At 52.5% G+C, this 25,741-nt stretch overlaps 3 protein-coding genes across 5 annotated transcripts in view; 1 reads left to right on the top strand and 2 right to left on the bottom strand.

Annotated features, from left to right (window-relative positions):
* Positions 1–440: 440 nt before the first annotated feature.
* Positions 441–10,343, top strand: EXOSC9 (exosome component 9). Its single transcript, XM_090289690.1, has 12 exons — positions 441–625; positions 888–982; positions 1,709–1,828; positions 1,934–2,036; positions 2,881–3,018; positions 4,535–4,617; positions 5,915–6,047; positions 6,998–7,086; positions 7,714–7,860; positions 8,339–8,517; positions 9,387–9,465; positions 9,773–10,343. The coding sequence occupies exons 1-12, from the start codon at positions 560–562 to the stop codon at positions 9,852–9,854; spliced, it is 1,314 nt and encodes a 437-aa protein (XP_090145816.1). The 5' UTR covers positions 441–559; the 3' UTR covers positions 9,855–10,343.
* A 19-nt stretch (positions 10,344–10,362) lies between these two features.
* CCNA2 (cyclin A2) lies at positions 10,363–16,107 on the bottom strand. The gene is made up of 8 exons (XM_090289689.1): positions 15,852–16,107; positions 14,889–15,132; positions 13,609–13,721; positions 13,183–13,406; positions 12,316–12,523; positions 11,422–11,535; positions 10,934–11,067; positions 10,363–10,660 (listed from the first exon to the last, which is right to left on the bottom strand). Exons 1-8 carry the CDS (start codon positions 16,041–16,043, stop codon positions 10,570–10,572), a joined length of 1,320 nt encoding a protein of 439 aa, XP_090145815.1. The 5' UTR covers positions 16,044–16,107; the 3' UTR covers positions 10,363–10,569.
* Positions 16,108–18,393: 2,286 nt separating this feature from the next.
* The window catches only part of BBS7 (Bardet-Biedl syndrome 7), a 31,428-nt gene continuing 24,080 nt past the window's right edge, over positions 18,394–25,741 (bottom strand). For all 3 annotated transcript variants that reach the window (XM_090288421.1, XM_090288418.1, XM_090288420.1), the window contains 6 exons: positions 25,314–25,453; positions 23,506–23,670; positions 20,637–20,746; positions 20,426–20,529; positions 20,177–20,300; positions 18,394–18,533 (listed from right to left, as the gene is read on the bottom strand). In XM_090288421.1, the coding sequence (XP_090144547.1) occupies positions 18,400–18,533; positions 20,177–20,300; positions 20,426–20,529; positions 20,637–20,746; positions 23,506–23,670; positions 25,314–25,453 (777 nt within the window). In that variant the 3' untranslated portion in view covers positions 18,394–18,399. The remainder of the gene's footprint in view (positions 18,534–20,176; positions 20,301–20,425; positions 20,530–20,636; positions 20,747–23,505; positions 23,671–25,313; positions 25,454–25,741) is intronic.

Here is a 25,741-nt window from a genome sequence, read left to right on the forward strand (position 1 = left end):
AGTGGTCGGCAGCGCCGACCCCCCAAAGCCCCTGTGCCCCGAAAAGTCAGTCGGCCCGTTAGACAGAGCCGGAGAGCCGGGCACACCTAACAGCGCGCCTCGTTTCGGGCCAAGGGTAGCTGGGGCGCCAAGCGGGACGTTCTCGGTGCCGGTCGCCCGCTCCGGTCTCCGAGGTGGCGCCCCGCTCCGGCCGGTGTTGCAGCCCCTACCCCGTGCGCGCGGGGCCTCGGGCCGCGCCGCCGCCACGCCTCCCCGCCCGCGCGCGCACGGCGGCCGGCACGCCTGCCCACAGCCGCCCACACCCGCCCAGCGCGCCCGCCGCCGCCGCACTTCAAGGCACAAGGAACGGGCGCCCGGGCCCGCGCGGCCACTTCCGCCGGCGCCGGCCCCGCCCCGGGCGTGCGCAGTGCGCCGCCCCCCACCCGCCCGGGCTGCCGCGCGTCCGGCCGCCGAGCCCCGAGCGCGCAGAGCGCCTGCGCCGCCGCCGATCGCGGCGCGTGGGGAGGTTGGGGGTCGCCCCGCACGGACCGCGCTGCCCGTGGGCCCCGGCGCCGCCAGCATGAAGGAGACGCCGCTGTCCAACTGCGAGCGCCGCTTCCTCCTCCGCGCCATCGAGGAGAGGAAGGTACCCGGCCCCGGGCACTTGGGGCTGCGTGCGCGCTCGGGGCCCCGGAAGCCCGGGGGGGCCGGCCGCTGCGACCCCAGCGCCCCAGGTTTCACTTGGCTCCAGTGGGTTCCTCTCCGGGCTCGAGTGAGCCCAGCCACTGCCAGGGCCGCGGCTCCCGGTTTCCACTCGCGCGTGGGGGTGGTTGGGCGCCCCGGGCCCGGCTCAGCGCGGGGGCCCTCGGCCTGGGGGCGGCGTGAGCGAACGGGTGCTGTGCCCACAGCGACTGGACGGCAGGCAGACCTACGACTACAGGACCATCCGGATCTCGTTCGGGACGGACTACGGCTGCTGCGTGGTGGAGCTCGGGAAGACCCGGTACCGGGGGCCCCCAGGGCGAGGGAAGCTCAATGGGGGGCGTTTCAGAGAACCAGACGGCTCGGCTGCTTTACAAAGCGGCTAGGAGGGCTGGGCGGCACTTGGTTTAGCTGCCGAAAATAAGGACCATTGCTTTCATGCAAGATTTAAAAAAAATTATAGTCACACTTTAAGTCTTTAATCAGAAATACGTTTTCTGCCCCCTGGGTATCACGTCGTTCCCGATTGCACTCAGTTTGTTTTCTGGGTGTCTCGTCGGTAACCAGGCCTTACTTACCTCCGTTTCCTGGGAGTCGCGGGAATGTGGTTTTTAATATTCGTTTGGCGGTTGTGAGGGCTTGAGCCTCATACTGTCCGTGATTGGTCCTGTAGGAAAACTCTTAAGAAATCGCAAGTTCTCATACTATCTTGTGTCAACGACAGAGACTTGTTTTAGAAGAGAGATGTTAAGGTCATTGACTTTTCTTTAAAGGATCTATGGAATAATCAGTATTGTGACTATGACATTCTTTTTTCCAGTCATCTCTTTGAATATAGCAGTTATGTATTTTATTCCTGTATATATTTTACTATACTTTATGCACAATATCAACTTCTAAGGATACGTGGTGCTGAGTGTCTTATTACTCAGAGTAACGTGGAAACTTAAATAGTGTTTGTTTTAGATTTTTTAAAAATTGGAATGGAAATGTATTGGGTCCACAGATTTGCACTTTTTCTTTGCAGAGTTCTTGGACAGGTGTCCTGTGAACTTGTCGCTCCAAAACTCAACAGGGCCACAGAAGGTATTCTGTTTTTTAACCTTGAACTTTCTCAGATGGCTGCTCCAGCTTTTGAACCTGGCAGGTATTTAAATCTTCCTTAACTGCTTTCACCAGAGGGGAACATGACCGTGGCGAGCTATTGTTTTCCTGCCTGGTGTTATAGCTCAGGACATTGCTATTTCCACAGGCAGTCAGATCTCTTGGTGAAGTTGAATCGTCTCTTGGAAAGATGTCTCAGAAATTCGAAGTGTATAGACACCGAATCTCTCTGTGTTGTTGCTGGAGAAAAGGTGGGGAATGTGCCCAACGGTCTTAACCTTAGGATGGATGTTGTTGACTCCTGGATGCCTGTCTCTATCCATTAATTATCAAAGTGTCAGTTAATTCATTTCTGTACTGGTTTCCTTCACTTCCGATGCTCCTGAGTGCCACCCACGGAACTGTGTGGCGTCTCTGAAGGGACACAAAACATTTTGAAAACAGCAACTTGAATTTGTGTGAAAATGCCTTACTCAGAGCACTTGTGGCTTTTCATATATTTTTATTTTATTTTCTTATGCTGTTTAAGTGAGTTGATAGACACAGGTAATATTTTCCTTTTTTATGGATGCAGAACTGAAGAGCGGATTAAATGTTCCGTTCAGATAGGTCTCTTCTCTAGGACCACACAGTGAGTCAGCGGTAGGCTGGCATTGGAAATCTTATTCTCAAATTGTTCAGCATGAAAATAATAGAACTTTATTCTTGATTAGGGCATTTTGACCATCTTTTTGACTCCAGAAAAGTCACTTTGTCTTTCCATGTCCCATACATGAACGTGACCCTTCCTATTTGCATTACTTGTGAGGTTACCCTACATGCTTGGCCTCAGGGAAATCTTAGTATTAAATGCAAAATGGTTCTATATATTTAGAGCATATATTTCACTGTTGTCAAACGACTCACGAAAGGGCGAACTGTTGGTGATTCAGATGTTGGTCTGGCTTAACGTTCTCCTAAATGTAGTCCTATTGCGAACAAGGCGTCCCCACGTTTTAACAGCACGTGGACAGCCGGCAGGAGCGCCCCTTTCCCTGTTAAATAGCCGCCGGTTGTGATCAGGAGGATTTATTTTTGGTTTGAACTCGCCGGCAGGTCTGGCAGATACGTGTGGACCTGCACTTGTTAAATCACGATGGGAACATCATTGACGCGGCCAGCATCGCTGCCATCGTAGCCTTGTGTCACTTCCGGAGGCCCGACGTCGCCGTCCAGGGGGACGAAGTGACGCTGGTAAGGAAGCGCCTCCTCCGGGAGGGAAGGCACTGGTCGCTGGCGGAGCCTTGTTGTTGATGGGAGTGCGGGATGCCCTGGGACTTGTTCATAAGGCAGAAGCTACGTGTGGTCAGCACCGTCTCGGGGTCACTTGGGTCTCCGGTATTAAAGCGACTGTCATTAAAGCACACCCTCGCCTGGCTTTCTGGAGTAGAACTAGATGACCTCTGCGGACTGTGCATGAGAGGAAGGGGTTGTCTGAGGTTTAGGGACCACGGGGGTGAAAAACACAGCTCGGTGAGACGCGTGTGCTCGTCTGCGGCCAGGTCCACCCGGAGTACCTGCAGGCCCGCTCTCACGCGTTGCCGGGCGCCGCCTCCGGGGAGGAGTGGGGAGGAGCCGTGCAGCGCTCCCGGGCGGTGCCCCGCTGCTGGCGCAGAACCCCATCCGGAAAACCGTTCCCCTTCGCAGCTTCTGCTTTTTCTCTCGTATGTGGAGCGGGTTCACTTTAGTTGTGTAAAGTGCATGGGAGAGTAACGACAGTCCACTGTGGTGGCATTCTGCATCCCGGAACGGCAGCAGGAACCACCAGGTCCTCTGAGCAGTCGCTCAGACCGGAGCAGACTTGGTAGGACTTGCAGGTGGGGACACAGGCTTTTGTTTTTTTCACCGTGGAGACATGTTCTTTCAGAGAAGGGAGATGCTATAAGGAAGTAAAAACAGGTAGAGTGGTTAGAACCCAAAAGGTGTCAATTAAAAACACACTGTGGAGGTATTGCTGATGGTAACGTGGAAGGGTTCAGTCACTTTGTCAAATGCCACGGTCTGGCAGCTTTTTGAAAACCCAAGTGTAAACACAGACAGCCCAGAAATCCCGTGTCTAGGAGCCTGCTCGGGTGAAGGCACAGTGTGTGCCCACTCAGAGGCTTCTCCGTGAAGGTCGGTAGCAGGTTTGTAATAACCCGAAACCGCCGGTGTCCCCTGCGGTCGGTCCTCAGCACAGGGTCCGACTCAGCAGGAGAACGACCGCACCACTGACGCATTCTGCAGGGCGGGGGAGCCGTGCTAGGTGAGGGGAGGCAGGTGTAAAAGGCCAGAAGTGGCTCGATTCCGCTGACGTGGCATTCCCAGGAGAGGCAGATCTGTAGAGACAGGAAGGTCAGGGGTTGGCTGGGGCTGGGCACGGGAATTCACTGCTGACGGCCTCGGGGGGAGTTGGGGGCGTGTGTGTGTGTGTGTGTGTGTGTGTGTGGTGATGGAAATGTTAGAAAACGCGACTGTGGAGGTAGTTTCATAACTCCAAATGTATTAAAAATGGACTAAAAGGGGTGGATCTGACGGTATGTAAACGAGGCCTCGGTACCGCTTGTTGACGGATGCGTGCAGCTGTAAGGAGCAGGAGCGGGAGGTCGCACGGGTCATTGTAAAGAAGTGGTTCAGGGCTCACCGAGGGGTCAGGAAGTCCAGAGTTTGTTTTGCTCCGTGCGTGCCCGATGCGTGTTTTGGTGGGCTCACGACTCGTGTTCTCCAACAGTACACCCCGGAGGAGCGGGACCCGGTCCCGCTGAGCGTCCACCACATGCCCATCTGCGTCAGCTTCGCCTTCTTCCAGCAAGGGTGAGTCTCGCCCTTCTCACCCTTGTCGTGGGCGGAGGCAGCGGGTGCCGCGGGGTCCCCGTGGCTTTGCTCAGGGGCACCAAGGACGCACGAACAAACCTCCTTTAACGCTCAGGCACCTCGCAGTTCAGAAAGGAACTCGGCGGTTATAACGTTGGCCCTTCCTTTGGAAGGACCTCTGTATGTAAGGGGTCCACGTTTGCCTTCTCACGGTGCACTGTGCATGTGTGAATTTCCTGCCGCGTGGCGGTGTCATCTTTCCACACCTCCGAGTGTGCCGGCTGAGAGGGTCGCTTGCCCGGCTCTAACTTGGGGAAGCGGGTGGGAACCGCCGCGGATTCACTGAAGCGGGGCTCTGGGCGCCTTAGATGCAGCCGTCCTGGGAGCGGTCCCGGGGGGCGCTGCATCACAGACGGGAGACGCCGCAGCCCGTTCCCGCAGCCGTCCGCGTTCCCTCCCTGCTCACTGCCGGCTCCTCCCGCAGCCGCAACCCGGGGGCCTGCGTCCCCGGACGGCGCCTTCGGAGCAGAGCTTGAGCCTTACACAAGAGGACGTACACGTAAGATGTTTGAGCAGTTTTATGACTAAGAACTAGAGAAAAGCTTCCGGCTTTCAGCCACTGTAGTGCAGAATTTCATTAGAGGCAGGCAGAAACACGTGAGCTGTATACGAAATTAAAGGTTTCCCAGACATTAACAAAGTAAAAAGCATTGGGTAAGTTTTATTTATTTAATTTTACTTAATGTAGCTAAGATATTATTTTAATATATAATCAGTATCTTAAAAGTTACTCATGAAACACTACCTTCTTTCATTCCTACGTCTTTGGCCCCCAGTACTGCACAGGCAGGACATCTCAGTGCGGACCAGCCACGTTTCTAGGGCTCAGTGGCCACACGAGACGGTGCCGAAACACCGTGTTTTAGATGAGCTATTGGCAGAACCTAGAAGAACTTCAGAGTACAGGCCATTAAAGAGACTTCAAACTAATAAAATTATCTTGTTTTTTTAACAAGCCGTAAGTTGTTTAATCAAAGTAATAGCATTAGAGGTCAATCATGTATTATTTAAATAAAACCATTAGGAACTTAACATGACTTTCTGTGGACTTTATGTACCACGTAGCATTGTTTTGTGTCCACAGAAACAAGAATGCTCTCTGGTCTTTTCGCATTAAAACCAGCCCTGTCCGCAGGCCGGGGCCCTCCCTGTGTGGGCCCCGTGAGCGCCGTCTCTAAGGAATGTCCGTCATGCCGAAGCCTCAGACCCGCTCAGGCCCCCTTGCCCCTCATTCCAGCACGTTCCTGTTGGTGGACCCCAGCGAGCGCGAGGAGCGGGTCATGGACGGGCTGCTGGTGATCGCCATGAACAAGCACCGCGAGATCTGCACCGTCCAGTCCAGCGGGGGTGTCATGCTGCTGAACGAGCAGGTCAGTGCCGGGCGCCCCGCGCCCCCGGTCTCCTACGGGAGAAGCTTTTTAACTGAAGTCCAAACGGGTGTTTCCAGGGATGGGTTCTAGGGTGTGTCCGAGTCTGGTTTCAGGCCCCACGTTAGTGGGTGGGCTGTGGGCTGCGAGGTGCCCTCCGCCCTCCTGTGGCCCTGCAGTCGCACCCTTGTAGGCACGGGACGCTTGGTCCTTCCCGGTGAAGAAAGACTCACACTTCTCTCCCCCCAAAAGGTGTCAAAATAGAAATCAGGTGAAAAGAGTTTTAGAATTTGGGTACAGTAAGCAGTTCTCAAGTCCAGCGGCATGTGAGAGCCACACGGGGTTCGGAGAGAGGTTGTCAGGCAGTGGATGGGCGGGTGCGCCCCCACAGCCTGCCATGGTGGGAACCCCGGCTCCGTGTTCCACAGACTCTCCTTCGGCAGCTGAGTTCACGTCCCCGTGCCTCCGCTGCTCAATCTGTAAAACAGGGAGCAGCACTGCCGTGCACGTCCTGCTGTGGGGAGGGGGCGGGGGGAGCAAGCAGGCCGCGCTGTGCGCCTGGCCCGCGCGTGCGGCAGCTGCAGGCTTTTCTCATTGTCCCCGGCGCCAGCAGCCTCATGCGCGCTCCTGGGGATCCTGACCCACGGGGTCTCTGAAGCCTGAGAGCGTTTGCTTCCTGAAAGCTCCCGGGGTGCTGCGTGCACCCCGGGCCAGCAGCAAACATCTGTGGCCTTGTCACCGCTCGTGGTCATGGTCACGGTCACGGGCACTCTCCCAGGCCTGTTCCCGTCATGGGCAGGTGCCTCAGGTGTTCTGAAACAGCGCTCACAACTCGCTTTGTGCTTCCGTTCTATTACCTTCACATTCGAAGAAGTCAGGCTCTTTTTGTTCTTGGCTTTGCGAGAGAAAGCTGTTTGGTTTGTCTTTAAGTAACAGGTCATTTTTCTAAATAGGTTTTGAGGTGTAGTAAAATCGCCGGGGTGAAAGTGGCGGAAATCACAGAGCTGATACAGAAGGCCTTGGAGAACGACCAGAAAGCGAGGTGAGTGCAGCGTGGTGAGACCAGAGGGGCTGGGCCTGGGCTTTTCCCAGACCCGCGCCCGGGGCAGCCACACACCTGGTCTTCCCGTGCCTGCTCAGCTCGGCTGAATGTGCTGCGTGTGTTTTGAAAGTTGATGGACCTGGTTGTTGTATTGTACCCCAGTTTAAACACTATTGAAAAGCCACATATTTTTTCTTAAAATAAAAAACATTTTCTTAGGGAAAAAGGATCTAGTGAAACAAATTAACTGTAAGAACACAAACGGGGTTGTCCCGTCTTCTCACCGTGTGACTTGCAGCGGGACCGGTAACCCAGCACGGCAGCGCCCTCTGTAACACGGGGCCACTGCCGACCCCACGCTGGTTTGGGGCTCAGAGAACCGGCTGCCTTAGGCGCTGAGCGGTGCCCGCACGTAGTTCAAGGGATGGCCACTAGAGGGCCTCGTGTTCCCTTTTGACAGGCTTCAAAAGTGGCGAGGTCACTTCGTTGGATGACTCGTCCAATATTTCTCATCCATCAAAAGGTTAAAATAGTTAACTTTTTTCCTTTCTTCCTTTTTTTTTGTTTTGTCTTCCATCTCTTGTCCACCCGAAACAACACCCCCCCCCCCCAAAAAAAAAAACGCAGGAAAGAAGGCGGCAAGTTTGGCTTTGCAGAGTCTGTAGCAAATCAAAGGATCACAGCGTTTAGAACAGAAAAGGCGCCTGTCGACACCTCTGCCGTCGGGGAGACAGCGGAAGGAATCATTGCTGAAGCCGACCCGCCCGCAGAAGTGTATCCTCACCGCGCCGGCAACACTCGGGCGCTGTCTGTGCAGGGCGTGCGTGCTGCGCTCTGCCGCCTCCCACGCTGCGCTTAGGGAGGGAAACACGCAGGGCGCAAGGCAGTGACGGTGGGGTCACGCCCCCCTTCTCTTCAGCTACCCCACACAACCCTGGGGTTCTGTTCTAAGACCCAGTTCAGAGCGTTTCACCTCCCTTCGGAAATGGTTAATTTCAGTGGTGTGCTCAGGAGCTCTGGACGCTCCTTCCCGTTGCCCGGGAAGTCGCTTTCCTTCGCTCCCCAGTCCAGTTCTGCACTGCGACTCACACGCCCGCGGCCGGTCCCCTGCCTCCCTGAGCCAGGACGTTTTACTTCTCCCCGTCGTTCAGCCGCCCTTAGCACAGCTCTTAGCCCACGTCAGTCCCAAAGGAAAACGTTCCCTCTCACCATCAGCTCGTGCCTTTGCTCTTCTGTTTCCTTAACTGCAGAGTGTCTCCACCCCTGTGCTCTGGAGCCCTGGCACTGCCCAAATCGGAGAAGGGGTGGAGAACTCTTGGGGCGACCTGGGGGACTCCGAGGAGGACGAGGAAGGCGGCAGTGACGAAGCTGTCCTCCTCGACAGTGCGACCGAGGACACAGGCGTGGCCGTCCCCGGCGCTGGGAGCCAAGGTCAGTGCTGCTTCGTGGCTTTTATTATGCGTTACATACACGTAATTCTCAGATATCAGCACCTGCTCTGGCCAGGCTGTGCAGGAAAATGGCTTCTTCATACCTGTCTCTTGGAGTGTAAGTCACGATTCCTGGAGGGATTTTGGAAAAGTCTTAGAATGTGCCTTTTGACCCAGCAATCGGGCTTCTAGGTATTTTCTTGCCAGTGTTGTGTATAATGGGGAGAAATCAGACATTTCTGTCAGCAGTCAGCAAGCTCTAAGGAACCCGGAGCCCCCGAGAGCCGCGCGCCCAGCTCAGCTGGCGCGTGGCCTTCCGTCCCAGGCTGGCTCTGCGGGGGGCTGCGCGCGGCACGCCTGTAGTCTGTAGGCCCCCCAGCTTCTCTGTCATGTGTTACCCAGTGCTGATGTGCATCAGGCATGTTTGGGGGGGCAAGGACCTGCGGTTCCAGAGCATCTGGGAGTGACTGGGGGAAGGGAAGGAACAAGTAGATCCGTCAGCCTGCACCCCAAGAGGCCTGGGCTGTCTGCAGGCAGAGTTCCCAGACCGCCCGCATGGGAACCGATGAGGCGGCAACCGGAGAACGAAGGTCCACCTCAGAGGGGCTGCAGGTCCACTTCCGGACCATCGCAGTCCAGCGAGTCATTTGTTTGTTTCCCAGTAAATAAGACCGTGTACATACCTTAATTAAACTATACTTAATTGCAAAAAAACACTAGTCATTGCCTGAGCCAGCCCGAAAAATGGTGCCAATAGACCTGCTCAGCTCGGGGTGGGCTCAGACCTTCCACGCGCAAAGAACTAAGGATCCGCGGTGGGGCGCAGTGACGGGAGGCGGGCCTGCGCTCACGCTGCCGTGTTCCCTTGAGGTGCCACTATCGTGCTGTCGGACAGCGAAGAGGACGACATGATCCTTTTAGAGCCTGGCCAGACGCCGAAGAAGATCAGGTAACGATTTCTGGTTGGATTCTCTGGTTTTATTCTCATCTCACCCCACGGTAAACAGAGACGTACCCGTCACTAAAAGTCTAGCTGCTCCTGGGTTTCTACCGCCTGAGCTCATCAACACCAGCACCTAATTCGGTAAAACGGCTGGGATGCCTTTCGGTCCCTGCCGGGTCCTCATGGTTGGCAAACGTCACATCCTGCTCGGGGGAAGGAAGGCCTCTGGTTTTTGTGGCTCCAGAGCTGAACAAGCGAGGAATTGGCTTCTGGTTCGTGCTGTTGGTAAACGGTGACTTGACTTTGTTCACAGGACACAGCCCGTCGGCGCGAAGCAAGGAAAAGCACCAAGTGAGAAGCCGGTGCGGAAGAGGAGGAAGAGAACCTCCCGTTAGGGCTCCCGTGGGCGCATCTGTGTGTGATCGTTCGGAGGCTGTTTACTGAAGTGCTGGCAACCTGGCGTGTTTTCTATTCCCAAACCCATGATAAAGTCTAGCCATTTCTTTATGTAGTTTTTACATTGTTTTTAATAAACCCGGGGAACTTAGCAAGTTTTAAATAATTGTCCCTTCAGTGAAGTGTGAAAGTTGGTGAGGAGTGAGGAAGTATTCTTAGTGTGTACAAAGGGCTCCAAGAGTCTTGGATCCTCCCGACTGAAAAGCACGCAGACCTATTCCAGATATGTTTCAATTACGCGAGTCGGCAGACGGTCCAGATGCTTAGGAAAGTGCATGTCAGAACCATCGTCTGTTTTCCTGAACCTATAAAATGGTTAAACTTCTCCAACTTCTAGCTGTCCCAGTCCCCATTGGAGAAATGTTTGAGTGAAATCCTGAAGTCAAATTCTTTACACTTCAAATTAAATTTGACTTAACAAAATCCAAGTTTTCTAAATCGATTTATTCTTATTCTTATCCTGATAGTTGCCATCATTAATACTTTAACAAAATCACTTAAAATTAGCCACACATCTAAGATAGTTACATGTACAAAAGATATACAAATTAAAACCATTATAAAAGTAATAGATACCATAATTTGTACTTTCCCATAACTTTTGTATCCAGAAATGACTGTAAAAACCTAAATAAAAGCTGTACACCATGTCCTTCAAGTGAGACAGCTCTCAGAAACGAGGGCCGTCCTCCGCGGCTCCACCTGCAGTGTCTCTGGCGGGATGAGCAGGGAGACGCCGTGGTACCTGGGAGAAGGGAAAGCCCGCTTTTAATCAACATCCACTGAGAAACGCTATTTCTGCCCATCTGACCGAGTCACGGATAATGGATCTGCTGTCTGGTCCCCAGAACAGGTGCACGCCCGTTCCTCTGCCCTCCCACAGCTGCCAAGAGGACAGCTTCTAAGGGGCTGTGCCGGATCTGCGACCCCTGCAGTCAAGTTCAAATGTCCAGGACCTCCGACCATAGGACAGCCCGGAGCAGCCAGCCCCTTTCGAGCCCCTGGTGCTCGGTCTTACTTGGGGTGCTTGTACTTCTCTCTGACGGACTGCTGGGCGTGCTGCGGGGCCCTGAGGTAGGTCTGGTGCAGGTCCAGGAGGCAGGGCTGCAGGCTCTCCAGGGTGTACCCCGTCTTCTGCACCAAGGAGTCAGGCTGCCGGGGAGGGAGGGCAAAACCGCAGAGTTGCTTTTAGGAGCGGACACTACAGTTAGTGGTCGGCACTGAGCTCGAGTTTGGTTAATTTCAGCACTGGCACCAACAGGTCTTTCAGTCTGCTCAGGCCAGTGCCCCATGTCGTACACGGGTCTGGACTGACGGCCAGAATTCTTGGCAGTGCACCCTTCAGGTCTAAGGAAGAGCTAAGCTTTCTACCTAACACGCTGCAGCAGTGCTGACAGTTGCCCCGGGGCAGTGCGTCTAGGCAGCCATCAGCCACGCAGGACAATCACTGAACTTCTCTGGCACGCGCACTAGAGTCGCAAGGCGGACTGAAGATGCAGTACGTACCCAGCTCTGTCCCGTGACGGTGTAGAGTGCCAGGTGGAAGGCTGCCCCGGCAACGACCGACGGCAGGTACTTAAGGAACGGGTCAGCGTCGATCAGACTCAGCTCTCCCAGAAACTGGAATGAAAAAATACAGTGATCCCTCACTTACCGCGGGTATTCCGTTCTAGACACCCCCCCACGAAGCAGGAACCTTACATTTATTTTAGTATTTACTGTACAGTACCGCAAAATCCCGCAACACAGTGAAAAATCTGCAGTAAGTAATTAAATATAACATGTTTAAAAACCCTGCGATGCAGTGAGGCCGCGATAAGTGAACCGTGATACAGAGGGACTGCTGTCCCCGGACAGTCACGAGACTTCTGGAATTCAAACCCCACATCTTTGCCTTCCAGCCTCATTTTCTCCTATGTCCCCATCTTTTAGATTTGTCCACTAGCTTAGTGTTCGTTCCACTCTCTTCCTATTTTCCTTCTCAATAACTTCTTTTTAAAAGACCTGATTTGTTGTTTTTTAGACAGAGGCGAAGGGAGGGAGCAAGGGAGAGAACCCTCGGCCGCCGCCCCGAGCATGCGTCCATTCAGGGACCGGACTGCAGCCGCAGCATGTTCCTTGACTGGGAACTGAACAGACAACCTTTCGTTTGGCAGGACGACGCCCAACCAACAGCCACACCAGTCGGGGCTTCTCTTTTAATTACCAGAGACAACTCTTCTGGCTACCACTTGCCCAGACTTGACTTCTGTGACCTTCTGTCAGTGGCAGGCTTTCTTCCGTGCTGCAGCGTGACTGTCCCTGCGATCCTAACCCCCTGACCGAAGCTGTGTGACCAGACTCGGGCTTGTCCCGAATTGTGACCGCAGAACCTTGCTCCAGCAAAATAAACAAACTTACCATTGCTAGGCTCTCAACCTTGCAGTTGGCAGGCTGCTGGTGCAGGAAGTACTGGGTGAGAAACTGGTTGACCGTCGGGGCAGCCAGGTCAAAAGCCAGCACTTTGAGAACGAGATGCTCCATTCGGAGAACCTGTTTCTTGGTGTAGGTGTCATCTGTAATGTACACAAACTCTGCTACTTCTGGGGGGTAAATTTCTTCAAACTTTCTACAATGAAAAAAGTTTTAAGTAATCAGTCCTAAAAAAGAAGGAAGCATGAATACCCCAATTCTGACACCCCTCTAGCAGAAGACGCGGAACGAACCAGAACCTACACGCTCCGATCGCCGGGTCCCACTGAGAACTGACCATGCCTGGCAGAGACGGCAAATACCGGCGAGTAGACCCAGATCAGTAAAGGACCGAGACCTCCCCAGTGCAAAGGGAACAGATGAGAGGCGTGAGACTGCCCAAGACAGGAACAATGCCAGTTTGCCACACAACTGAGTTCAGGAAATTTTCTTAAAAAAATAAACATTTTATGTTTAAGTTTTAAAATTTGGTTTTTCTGTCTTAATGGGGAGAAAAAAAGATTTTGTTCATGTGCCTGCAAGTACTTTTTAATGGAACCAGTTTTAATCTTTGTACTCCAGTCTCTGTATTAAAATGTAGTCAGTCTACATGCTCATTCAACAAGGTACCCTGGGATCCAGATCTGAAAAAACCTGTCCTGAATTAGAAAAGAGCTCCATCCACACCTGTCACCACTGAGGCAGGTAGTCACCGACTCTCTGCCTCATGTCATACTGGGTCACACTGTTCAGAACCACGCTTCTTCCTACGTGGAAAGGTTCCGATCACTAACCCAACCAACCGGGCTGACTTACGAGGCCAACAGCATGGCGGCGGTGCCCACAAGCTGAAGTTTTCCTCTCAACACAGACATGGACGACAGGAACCTATCGATGTAGTTCACAGCCAAGTGCAGGGTCTCATTCTGGAGTTTATATTCTTCTCCTACTTCAACTAGCCAGTCCACGAGGATGGCACGCATGCTGTTGGTGATGTCGGGCTGCTTCTTCATGTAGCCCCCCTTGGGCTTGCATTTCACCTGTTGGGAAAGTCGCTCAGCAGAGTGGTAAACACCGCAGGGAGATCATGTCCCGTTAACAAAGCTGCTACGTGCTAGAAGGAACCACCAGAGAGCAGGAGCGCGTAATGCGCTGGCGGGGAAGACACTCACAAACGCCCTCCCCATTTCATTTCACCCCAAGGACTAACAGCAGCGCAGAGAGTGGACTTGGAGCCCTCACCTCCATTTCCCGAAGGTATGTGTGAATCTCCTCATGGTAGTCGGGGACTTCATTGACATTCGCCAGGTTTTCATCTTCTAACACGATTGACATGTCCATTGTGTGTGGTGACTCTGGGGAAAAAGCACAATGACAGTCACGGTTTAAGTTTCTCCTTCATAGCCAGATGTGCCCGCCCTTGCGGGGAGCGAGAACATCAGAAGTGACTTCACCCACGACAAAGCACACAAAACAGTTCACTCCGGGTTTTACTACCTCCACCCACTTAGCTTTAGAATGATTTTAATTAACAAGAAAAAATACGGATGGGCCATTAACAGGAAAGTGAGTATGAGGATCAGGTATCATGTTGGATTATCCTTCACCTTCCACAAGAGCCAGTGGCATGGTGGTGCTCTTAGGATGGGGTTAAAATCCAAGTCCCAAGGTAACATATAGGGTTTGCCCTAAAACTTGCAGACCCTGAAGTCTGACGTATTCAAAGCACAACTTGGGCAGTGACTTCAGAAGCAGGCCCAACACTACATCCAACAAGTGATTCATCTTTTGTGATTTTAAATGATCTGTTGGAGTAAAAACATCATCCGTTTTTCTTTTCACTTCAAGGTTCACTTTGAGGTTAAAATTTGTTGCAAATTTAAAATAAAAATACATAAATTATTTTAATTCCAAAGGACTTTCCTGCTCCTCCCAGACCACCCCTCACTAACAGAACTGAGATGGGGCAGGGCTCACGGGGCGGTCACGTGGCCCCAGAGCCCCACGGTGAAGAGGGTGGGCACACTGCGGGCACAACTGCTCTGTATGTGCTTAGTTAAGTACAGACGCCCCTGGTTCAACTCCCGACTCACAGGCCAGCATTCCCCTCTGGTATCGCAGGACGGCTCAGACCGGTTTCACAGAAACAAAATGGAGGCCAGGGAGATTTAGATAACAGAGAAGCGGCCCCCTCCCAGAGCGCTCCATGCCCTGTGGGCCTGGGGAAGGGATCCAACTGAAATCCAGATTAAAATCAGTGTCTGAGATCTAGTTAAGGTGATGAGATTGGCAATGTACTGGAAGGAGCACCCAGTTAGCACCTGGGTCCTTTTGCAGGTCACTGGGTCACATGTTAGCTGTGGGGTCTGAGATAAGTCATACCCTTTAAAACTTGTGACTTTAACTCATTATGCAGTAAGGATCGGGTAAGATAATGTCTTAAAATGCAAAATAATCATTAATCCAACCTATTTAATAATTACGATTACATTGATTTGATACAGATATTTGTCAAAACTTACCAAAACTTCCATCCATGGGATAATCGAGAGGTGCCAGTGGTTTTCTTGGTTCGGGTAAGGCAATAGCTGAATTAAATGCCAGGACATCGTCACATTCTGTTTTTTTAGATTCACCTGGCCTCTTTTGAGTCTCTTCTCCTGCTTCATCCACATGAATGGTAAAGGCAGGCTGTTTACTGTTTGCATTCCAGGAAGGCGCAATGACATGCTCGTCGTTTACAGGAAGGTCCTTAAGGGGTGCAACCTAGAAGGAAACCAATTACTGGCTTTGAACTTAATAATGGAGTTTCGCTTTCTTCCCCTTCTGGGTCTCAGCCTCTGCCTTTACTCCCAGCTGCTCTATTAGGAAAATATGCTTTCTGGGGCAAAATGCAGGCAAGGGAGTTGGAGCAGGCGAGGAAGAGGAGGTGTTCCAGTTTGTCACAGGCGCCGATGGCAGGGTGGGAGTCACAGGGACTGGGATTAGGAAACACCAACCCAGGCCACGAGCGGGATGGGGTGGCCGAAAGGTGACAAGTTTAGGAAAGAGATGGCAAACCGCTCTCGCCCTAGGGAGGAGCGACAGAGCGATTCCGGTAAAATGGCGGCATTTACCGAAAGCCAAGTGTTTTATGCTCCATATTCTTTCCTAGGGGAGAGGCAGCCTCCCGGGTTCCCCCTACGGGGAGGCGGCCGGAGGCCCGGGCCCTAGGGCAGCGCTGGGGCTCACGAGCGAAGAGAAAGGCGCGGGCCCGGGCCCGACCCCATTATCCACGGAAAACACGGCAGCAGAGCGGCCCAGCGGCAGGCGCCCAGGCCGGCGGGGAGGGCGTGGGAGAGAGCAGCTACCCCAGGGCACCCCACAGGCGGAAACCCCGGGATCGGGGGGCTCCCGGCCCAGCGCGCCCGCAGAGGGCCCGGAGGGCGCGTTCTCGCCACGCCTCCGCGCGCGGCACCCACGCAGACCGCCGCCCCGCTCCTTACCCGCCGCGTCTTGGGCCTCTGCGGCGGCGCCGGGCCCCGCTGGTTCCCGGCCTTGAGCACCGCCAGCCCGGCGCGCGTCCGGGGCTGCGGGGCGGGCGACGCCTTCCGGGGGTTGACGTTCTCCTGGTCCTCCTCGGGCGCCGTGGGCGGCAGCGCCGAGCCCGCCTCGCGGGCCGCCGAGCTGCCCAGCATCCTGGCTCCCGAGGGCAAGGCGGGAGCGGCCCGCGGCGCCAAGCAGCGAGCACGGGGTCCCGCCGGCCGGCCGGCCGCGCCGAGGAGCGCTCCAGTCGCGGCCGCGCGCCGCAGCCCGGGCCCGCCGGGACCGCTGGGAGCGCACGAGGCTGCGACAGGGCCAGGCACCGCCGCGCGCGCAGCGGCAAGGACGGCCGGAGACCCCGCAAGCAGCCCGCCGGCGCCGCGGCTGTTCCTGCAGTTCAAGTAGCCCGCGACTATTGAAATGGGCCAATGGCGGCGGCCGGCGCCCGTGACGTCACCGGAGCGACAGGCCGCGGGCCAGTGGGGGGAAGGGGCGGGGCGGGCGCGCCGGCGGCGGGAGGGAAACCGTCCGCGCCGGGCGGGACGGGGCGGGCCGGGCGCGGCCTTTAACTGGCGCCACCCGGCGGCCGCTGCCCTTTTCCCGGGGCCGCCGGGCAGGTCCGCCGACCGGTTCCCCGAGGTCTGCAGCCCTCGCGGCCCCTCCCCCCCGGCCGGCCTGGGGCGGGCTCTCGGCGTCTCCCGCCCTCGGCTTTCGCATCCGTCCACTGACAGCGACGTGCTTAGGGTCCCCTGCTCCCGGCCTCCCGGGTCCCCGGCGGCAGCCGGAACGCCGTCTGCTTTCGGGGCCGCCTCGGGCTCCGGCGTCCCACGTCCCCTGGTGGGGGGGCTGCGCGGTGCCGCCCGAGCTACGGCTGCACTGTTGATATACACACACGCGCGCACGTATGTATGTGTGTACACACATCAAACAGTAATGCGCTGCAAGACATACACCGGGCCAGTCCCCACTTTCCATCTGCTCCTCCCCGAGCCGCAACGGCCAATAAGAAGCACCCAGGGGACCCCGGGGACCTGGGTGTAACTGCGCCCCACCCAGAAGCGAAGGCTGCGCCCAGGCCCGGGGGCTCAGCTGGCTGGGGCGTGGCCCCGGCACCCACAGGTCGCGGGCGCAGTTCCCAGGCAGGGCGCCTGCCGAGGTCTGGGGCTCCATTCCCGGCCAAGGCGCCCACGCGAGGTAATGGGAATGAATCGCTGTTGCTCTCTCTTTTTCACCCTCTCCCCCTCAAATCAATAAACATGCCCTCGGATGAGGATAAAAAATAAAAAAAAGATTGTTTGACTATAGTAAAATATATGAGCTTATTAAAATAAAACTGTTTTAGCCATATGTGCCTTTAACAAGTTTTCACATTTAATATATAACAAGGCTTGCACATAACTAATAAATATAATGGTATATATTTAAGAAGTATGGTTGTTTTCTGACAAATTCATGAGTGTGCCCTTCTTAAAAATATAGTTTATTTCCCGTTATAATCTTCATGCCATTTTAAAGCAACCTTTAAATACCATGTTCCCCTGAATATGGACAAATATGAATTAGGATTAATGAACAAAATCACCGCAGCCTTAACGTCTTGCTTCCCCTCACACATGCTACACAGGAGGGAGTGGGTCCCGGTGCAGGAAAACCTAAGAAGCCATCGCTGTCCCTGCCCCGCTCACCTGCACGCTCAGGTAACCCCCTCAGTCCGGGCAAGCTCTGCCGGTTCCCCACTGAGCCAACCCCAGCCCTCCACAAACTGAGCACCGCCACCGTCAGGCAAGAGTGAAACCAGTTGCAAATCAAACTCAACTCCCAGAAAAAACTGGCAGGTCCTTCCCACTGGCCGAGGATCATGCGCAGACATGATCGTAAGGACAGAACCCAGGTGCAGAATGTGGGCGCCAGTCCCCGCTGGACAAAACAAGAGCTTGTCCTCCTCCTCACTGCACCTCAGTGAAAACCACTTTTCTTATATGGGTTGACAAAATAACATATGCTGTGAAAATCAAATGAGTTAATGAATGTAAACACATTCTGAAAAATGTAAAGCGGTTTATACATATAGTGTGCGCGCGTCACTTCGTGTTTAAATCCAGGCCGGATTTATAGTTGTAGGTTTATAGTTTTGAGTATGCAAAACAGTTTATTCTTGTACATTATTAATTAATTATTGTATTATTTTCCACGTGAACTGTAAACCTAGTTTTGTCCCACACTATATATTTTTATATTCCAAAAATTATTTCTCAACATAAAAGTTAAAACATCCACTTGCAAAAATTTATTAAAATTCCTTATAATCACTGAATTTGTGTTTTTAAAATAAAAATGCTATTTATTTTTAAATGGCTGCATTCATCAAATGAAACAGAAACATTACTAAAAGTCATATGTCAAATATTTTTAGGTAATATTTACAAGTACTTGAAAGTACATAGTTAGCCTGTAGTTTTGTCTCAACATTTTCATTTAAACAATTTCTCCGAACTTTACCTTGCTTATATTTCACGCAGCATCGAAGAAAGCAATCAGTGCATTTTGGTCATGACTGTCCAGAATCTCCAGTAAAAGAGGTACTTTGGTTTTTACATTGGTACCTTTGAACTTGAACTTATCTATAAAAAGATCGGTGATCATGCCTATAAAGAAAACATTAATTTCCTGTCATTGATTAGTTCTAATTAATGACATAATATTTAATAAAAGTAAATGACTGCTTGATAATTTATTCTAAGCACTTGTCATTCCATTATTTATACACAAACCTAAAAGGATTTATGCTTAAAAAATATGTATTCTGGGGGTATTTTAAGGCAAGTTTCAAAACGTAAATCACTTCGCCAGTAACCAGTTCTGAGCTGCCCTTGGCAGACAGGACGTCACACGTTCCCACAACAAGCTGACCATCCGACATACGGTGGAGACGCTGCTCTTAACACGTTCATTTAGATTAAAGTATTCCTTCTATATGTCGACCATCCTTGGGATTTGACCTGAAGGCAAGTATTTCTAGGTTCAAAGATCTGGGCAAATTATTTCACCTTTAAAGTTCTCTCATTTGTACAACGGGAATAATTCAAGCTAGATGCAAGATGTGTTTCAGAATGCTCCCCGGTTTTCAGAAAGATAGTAAGAGGAGTACAGCGTCTATGGCATAATGCCCAAGGGAGTGAGTGGCAGCCTCTGATGACAAAACACGGCGACGTTTCTGCAACAAAATACGTGGGTCAACAGTCACACTACGTGGGATGAAAAAGTCTGTAAATAAACTCATGTCAGTCTAAGTGAGGTTTCGTCATTCAGTAAATCAGGCCAAGTCCGATCTGATGCAAATTTATCTATGGAAACAGCTGTTCCCCACAGCGCTCTGGGTTTTGGAACTGGCGTGGGGGCCCGCGCGTCTGCGCTGCAGCCTTCTGAGCCGCTGGGCGGACAGAAAGCCGGGTGCCGGCCGCGCAGGAAACGCTCGGGCACGAGACGCTGTTCCTGCGTCTGCGAGCAGGCCTCCGGGCACGAAGACAGACGTTCGTGACGGGCTGAGAGACCCGGGTGCCCGGTGGCGCCCACGAACTCCGCAGCAAACTCGGCGCGGCAAGCCCGCAGCAGGGTGGGGAGGCCTCCAGGGCCGCGCCTGCCCGCCCACGTGACCGCGCATTCCTGAGTCTCCGATTTCACAGGAAGAAACGCGGAAGGTGGAGGGAGATAACATCACCCGCCTTGTAAGCACTGACGCCCGACCTGTACGAAGACGCCACGGGCAACCCGTGGGCTGTGCACGAAAGGCCCCGTGTGAAGGCTGAGAACTGAGGCTCTCCCTCCCTCTCGCTCTCTCGTTACAGTATGTGCCCCCCCCCTTCCAAAGCGCGACGAGTTCGGGGCTGACAGGGCACCCCCCCCCTTACTAATCAGGCCTGCGGAGTTAACTGCTGCCCGGGACGTCTCACAACAGCAACCAGACCTGAAAACCTCCCGGAGGAGATGCAGCCCCAACTGCAATGCTTCACGCGTTACATCCCTTTCCCACCACGTTTCGTCGTATGTGTAAGTCCACAGCAATAAGCTTGTTTCACTTCTTACTTTTACTTGCATCTTGTCAAGTAAAAATATTAAGTATTAAAATGAACTTGACAAATACTGTAAGCAACGAATCCGCTCACAGGTTCGTGACCGCCTGTAACCTTTGCCTGTCCCTTCCGCCAGCTTCTCTCAAATGACCCTTCACACACACAGCCAGCAGAAAAGAGACACGCGTGTGCGAGGTGTTCTAGAACAGTCCACTCACCATAGAGTCTCTCAAGGTGCGCAGGTTGCTTCTTGTACTCTTCCTGTAGGTGATCGGCCTCTTCTAGGATAGAGCGGTACTCTGGCACCAGGAAGTCTGCATTGCCTTCATTAACCTGTAATTCCTATTTTAAATTAAAAACAGAAGCAACTTAGTGTCCACATTTCACGCAGTGCACCTGTAAAGTCCTTACAGTTTCAGAAGCCCCATCACAGCAGAACAATGGCCCGAAGTCCACGACACACTCACTTTTAAAGCGTCCACTAACTGCACTTTCTTAGCCAAAAGCAACCGGTGCTCCAGCTTTGGGTGGATGAGCTCCAAGGTGTGTCTGACCGACCCTTCGTTTATCTCTAGGAGGAGGGGAGCGAGGCAGAGCCACAAAGTCATTTTGATCAGAAACATTCTTACTGTAGCACCACAACAAAAAAGCATAAGGAACATTTTTTTCTTTATTTACCGTATGATATGTTGAGGTTAATTTTCTTTTTTGTAGCTTCTTTAGAGAGCACATCTTTTAGGATGGATATAGTAGAAATGTTGTCAGACTTAAAAACTCCTTCTCCTTTTCTATAAAATTAATAATTTTTAAAAACACAGCTTTAGAAGAAAATACACCCAGTAAATACATATTTTGAAACTACAGTTTAGGTTTCACTTAATTTTAGATTTCTTTATATACACATTACTAATATAAAGCATATTTAAATGTCTAACCTTTTACGGTTATATTAACTCAAGTTCTGAACATATTTGCAAACTTAAGATGTTTCATAGGCCAACTTATATGTCTTTCACTTAAAACGACGTTCTCATTTTCACGAATAAAGTTTCCAACGTGTACATACACACGGAGTTGCTCACTGGCACCGAAGCACGCTTTTCTCTGACACACACAAACCCCAGCACGGCCCCGCGCCTCGCCCTTACAGCTGACAGCAAAGCTAAGAGGAACGTCTGCTGTTCTTCCAGGCCCCGCGCCCGCTGCCACTGCTTACGGTCACAAGACCCTCCTTTTCTTTAGGGAGCCTCTCTCTGTCCCTTTCCCTCCCCACCCAGCACTGCACTGACATGGGTCTCAGCCCCACTTCTGGGACCCCGGGAGGAGGCACGTAGCGGTGTGGTCCAGACTCCTGAGCACACGGCTCATGACCCACCCACGGAGCTCACGCCTGGGACTCGTGGGAAAGACAGGCCCTGTGGCAGCTGACAAGACAGGAAGCAGGACGGAGCTGCTGCTGGCCACCAGGGCGCTCCCCAGGAGAGCCAAGCCGAGACAAGCGCCGCTGAGCGATGGCGAGAGAGGATGCCTCGGTGACGCTGGCCGGGCCAGGGCCCGACTGTCCCGAGGCGGCTGCCTGCTGGGCTTCCCCGTTACAGGAGCTCATAGAGTCCTCTTCTTGGTTACGTCCGTTTGTGGTTAGTTCCTTTTATGGCGGCCAAAAGTTTCCTAATTAATGTATGTCATCTTTCATGTATTTAATGTTGCCTTTTTATATTCATACATACAAAGAGCTTACACTGACTGCCTACAGGCAAACCCTGATTTTTCTTCTATCAATAGAAAGATGAGTGATACAGACTTACTATTTTGACCCCAGTTATGTTTTAGAAACCATGGGGTTTTCCACAAGTCTTTAACTGATGATACTGGATATTAAACACAAAGCACCACATGGCTTATCGCTGTTAATCACCACAGTTCAATAAATCAGTGCTATTGTCTCCATTCCTCAGAAGAGGAAACTAAAGCTCCCAGAGTCAAGGAGTCTAGCTGCGGCCCCCCAGCTGCCAAGTCAGAGCCCAGATTCCGCCAGGCAGGCCTGCCCCCGAAGCACGTGTGTCTATACCTTGGGATACCTTAAACCACGTACTGAGCACCATTGTGTTCAAAGCCACGTGTTGGGTACTTGGAGGATACATACAAAGATAAGTAAGAAATAGATTCTGCCCATGCAGAGCTTACACTCTAAGAGATAACACGCTCACATAAAAAATTACGATATACTTCCAAAAAATAGCAATAAGCACCTTGGACAGGTAAGGATCAAACGCTATGGGAACAGCGAAGAGAATCAAGAAAGGCGGCGCCGGGCCCTTGAAGGACACGTGCAGTCCTGACTGGTGGGGCGAGGACAGTGACGGGCACACATGGCAGGGGCAGAGGCGGCTGTCATAAACACACACCGCAGGTGTGCTCGGTGGCGGCGGGGCGTGTCGGGTTGCTAGCTGTGACCCAAGGGTGAGACTCACGGTGGCGCTTCAAAACGGGATCACCATTACAGGTGTGGACACAGGTAAGGTCCCCTGGGAGGTACGGTGAGACAGCTCCACAGGGCTGACCCCCAAACCAGTGAGGGTTCTGGAGGATTCTAGGGCCCAAAAGGCTGCTTTCTGAGGTGCAGTTCTGTGCTCACTGCTGTCCCCAGAATCAGCATGCTAAAGACTGAGCGAGGAAGCAGAAGCAGAAGATCCCAATAATCTGTGCAGGCAGAGAACCCTTAAGAAACAAAGGCAGAGGGAGGATAAGAAACCCAGTCCCTTCCAAAGAAAACAAAATTTAAAAAGCAAAACAACAAAAACAGCCTCCAGGTAAAGCGAGAGGAGAATGCAAACCCCTGGAGAGCTGGGGGCGCAGGTCCCGAGCGCCACAGAGGATGAGCCTCGCAGGCAGGTGCCACGTCCCGCAAGCAGGGGTGCAGAGCAGGAAGAGCCTTTGGCCTCTGCTCAACTTGGAAGCAGAAAGCGGGGGGCCTGCGGGAGATGGGGGGCAGCGAGGAGCGGGCGCAGCCCGGGACCCCACCGCGGAGCACGGCGCCTCCGAACCCTGCAGTCCTCAGCTGGGTCCCGAGCCAGGGCCCGTTTCTGCATAAACAAACCCAGCGGGAAGCCTTCCTGGATTAGGCCCCGGCTGCCGAGTCCTTCGGGAGAGGGCTGCCGGGGCGACAGGGTCTCCATCCTGAGGGCTGCTGAACGCGCCACTCCACTGAGTCGGGCTTCCGTGTCCACAAAGTGACCGAGCTTCTTCAGGTGACTGCGGCACATTTCTCACAAAGACTGTCCCCGCAGCTGTTCTGTGGACGTTGTGTTATTGTCATTGCTCCTCCCAAAGGGCCTTTTTCTGCTAACTGGTTATCTTTGGGAACGGGAAACGTACTGAGCTTTTGGATTCATCTTCATTCAGTCATTTTTAAACTCGTTAATTCTACTTGTGTTTCAATAGGTTCTCTTAAACAGTATAGGTTTCAATTCTATTATTTAAAAGCAAAGAAAATTGAGACGCTCCATTGACTTCGGAACACTCGTGAACCAGCGACAGGTACACTTACCTGTAGGCACTTTCCAGTTGTGTATCCAGGAAGGTGTTCTGGAAGTAAAATGTCACACACTCTCCTGCTGGAGGCTTTTCAGGAACTTCAGGGAGGCAAAACGCCACCCAAGAGTGAACTTCAGCAAAACTGAACTGGCCTGTCAGAGTCAGTGTATTCGTGGGTCTGTAACGCACAGCAGAAGGACACATTTGCGTGTGCAAATACGTGGAGGCACTTACATGTACGTAACACATTTAACAAGCAGAATTCTGCAATAGTAGCTAAACAACTATCAAAGTACCCGTTTGATTTTTCTCAGATTAATCTTACCCATCCGATAAGTGAAGTTTTATTTCACAGGAAAAGAATGAGTGCTTATCTATCCCCCTGCTTTTAATATTCAGTTAAGTGACATAAATTGCTTGTTTTCCTTACATCCTTTACAAATAAAATGCAGTTTACTCAGGTAGATTTCATTTTTCATTACTCTTGTATTTCTGTAATTCTTAAACTTCATCCAGTATTCCTACTACACAAACTACCCAAACATACTCATACGAGAATCCCCCAGGGCAGCAATCAGCACGCTGTGAAGGCACAGAACCGAGCTTTCATGTGAGACGCATGTGGGTGTGACCCTGAGCCATGACTTACCAGCTACGGGCCATGGGGCAAGTTAGGGAACAGTACCTTCTGTCCTGCAGGCGTGTGGAATACTACTGTCTATCTTGCGAAATCACGCATGCACACACACAAGGGAGCAAAATATATCCAACAGTTTAAATAAATCAAGTGAATAATTACAAAGAGTTAAGAAAATGCAAAGTTTGTGGAATTTAAGGTTCATAAGAAATCTTAAGAAGATACAGAATTAAGGAACCTGTAAGTAGAAGGGACTTTTGAGATCACCCAGAGCAACCTCTACCATCTGCGCATGAGCAAACTACAGCCCAGAGAGATCCAGTTATTGTCCCAGCGTCACAGGGAACAGGTGTAAGAGTACTGTCTCCTGGTTCCGTTTGCTCATCTGTCCAGCACGCCATACTACCACCATTAACAACTCTGACATTGAAGCAGGAAGGTACCCCCAAAAGAATCTATCTTCTTGAACATTTTCAAAAAATCCTCCTTAGAAATATTTCTCCTTACGTCTTATTTAAATGACCTATCGTTAAAATTACAAGCTTTGGTCTGAAATCATAGCTCTCTCGTATCAGCAAGTGACTTCTTTCCCAAACACCCATTTCTCATTTGTAAAATGGCCTCATGAGGGCCTGTGTTGCGGTCAGACTGAAACAAACAATCCTTAGGCCCCCAGCACAATGCGAGGCGCAGGGGAAGTATCCAAAGATTCATTTCCTTCCTTCCCCCTTCATTGAAGCCCCGGTCTCTGGTGTTCAGGAAAGAAAGGGGAAAACCACGAACAGGAGGGCGTTTAAACTAGAAGGGAAGCAGAACTAGCAGGTCAACTGCTCGGGAGTTATTTCCTGAGCTGAAACAGAAAGGAAATACAATGCTTGAGGCCAGCGCTCCAGGCGCCTGTTCTCCGAAGCCTCAAAGGCTAAACGCAGTTTGCTCAGGGCGGGTGCTTAGAGAGAGCCGTCCCCCCACCGCTCCCAGAACGGCAGCCCACCTGGAAGTCAGGCAAGCCCTGCTCACTCAGCCCCTGAAAGAAGACAGGGAGCCTAACAGCCTCTAGAGATACGAATCCACAGCACTTCAGTTAAAACGTGCAGATCCCGACCAGAAGTTACGCCGCAAGGCCGGAAGGCAGGCTGTCTGCACCACGCGATACCCTGAAAATCAACGGCCCCCCTCCGCCCCACCTGTCGTGATCGATGCGGTGCGTCCTCTGGTGGAGGGACAGGGGCTTGATCAGGTACCGGCGGACCTGGCAGGTTTTGGGCTGAATGCGCGGAGTCACGTAGGCTTGCAGCGTGCCGTACTGGCCTTCGATGGAGCGGATCTGCGGCGGCGCAGGGAGGAAAGGAAAGAACAGAGCGATGTACACACCACCTTCAAATGTTCACCACAAGCAATCGAGTACCTGGGCCCTCATCTCTTCTGTAATATTCCGAAGAAAATAATGACATTCTATTCAACAACCCCAAACCTCTGGGCAGCTGAAAGCATAATGAGCCGTCCACAAAGTGAGCCCCGCCATGCACTTTCTGGTGACATGTCTGTGGGTCTACACGGAGCGATGCCGTGTGGTTCCAGAAGACATCCCGTCTCACACATGGCCCGGTCATAC

The sequence above is a fragment of the Furipterus horrens genome, unplaced genomic scaffold, assembly GCF_987537825.1.
Source record: "Furipterus horrens unplaced genomic scaffold, mFurHor1.1.pri manual_scaffold_10, whole genome shotgun sequence".
Classification (NCBI taxonomy): Eukaryota; Metazoa; Chordata; class Mammalia; order Chiroptera; family Furipteridae; genus Furipterus; species Furipterus horrens.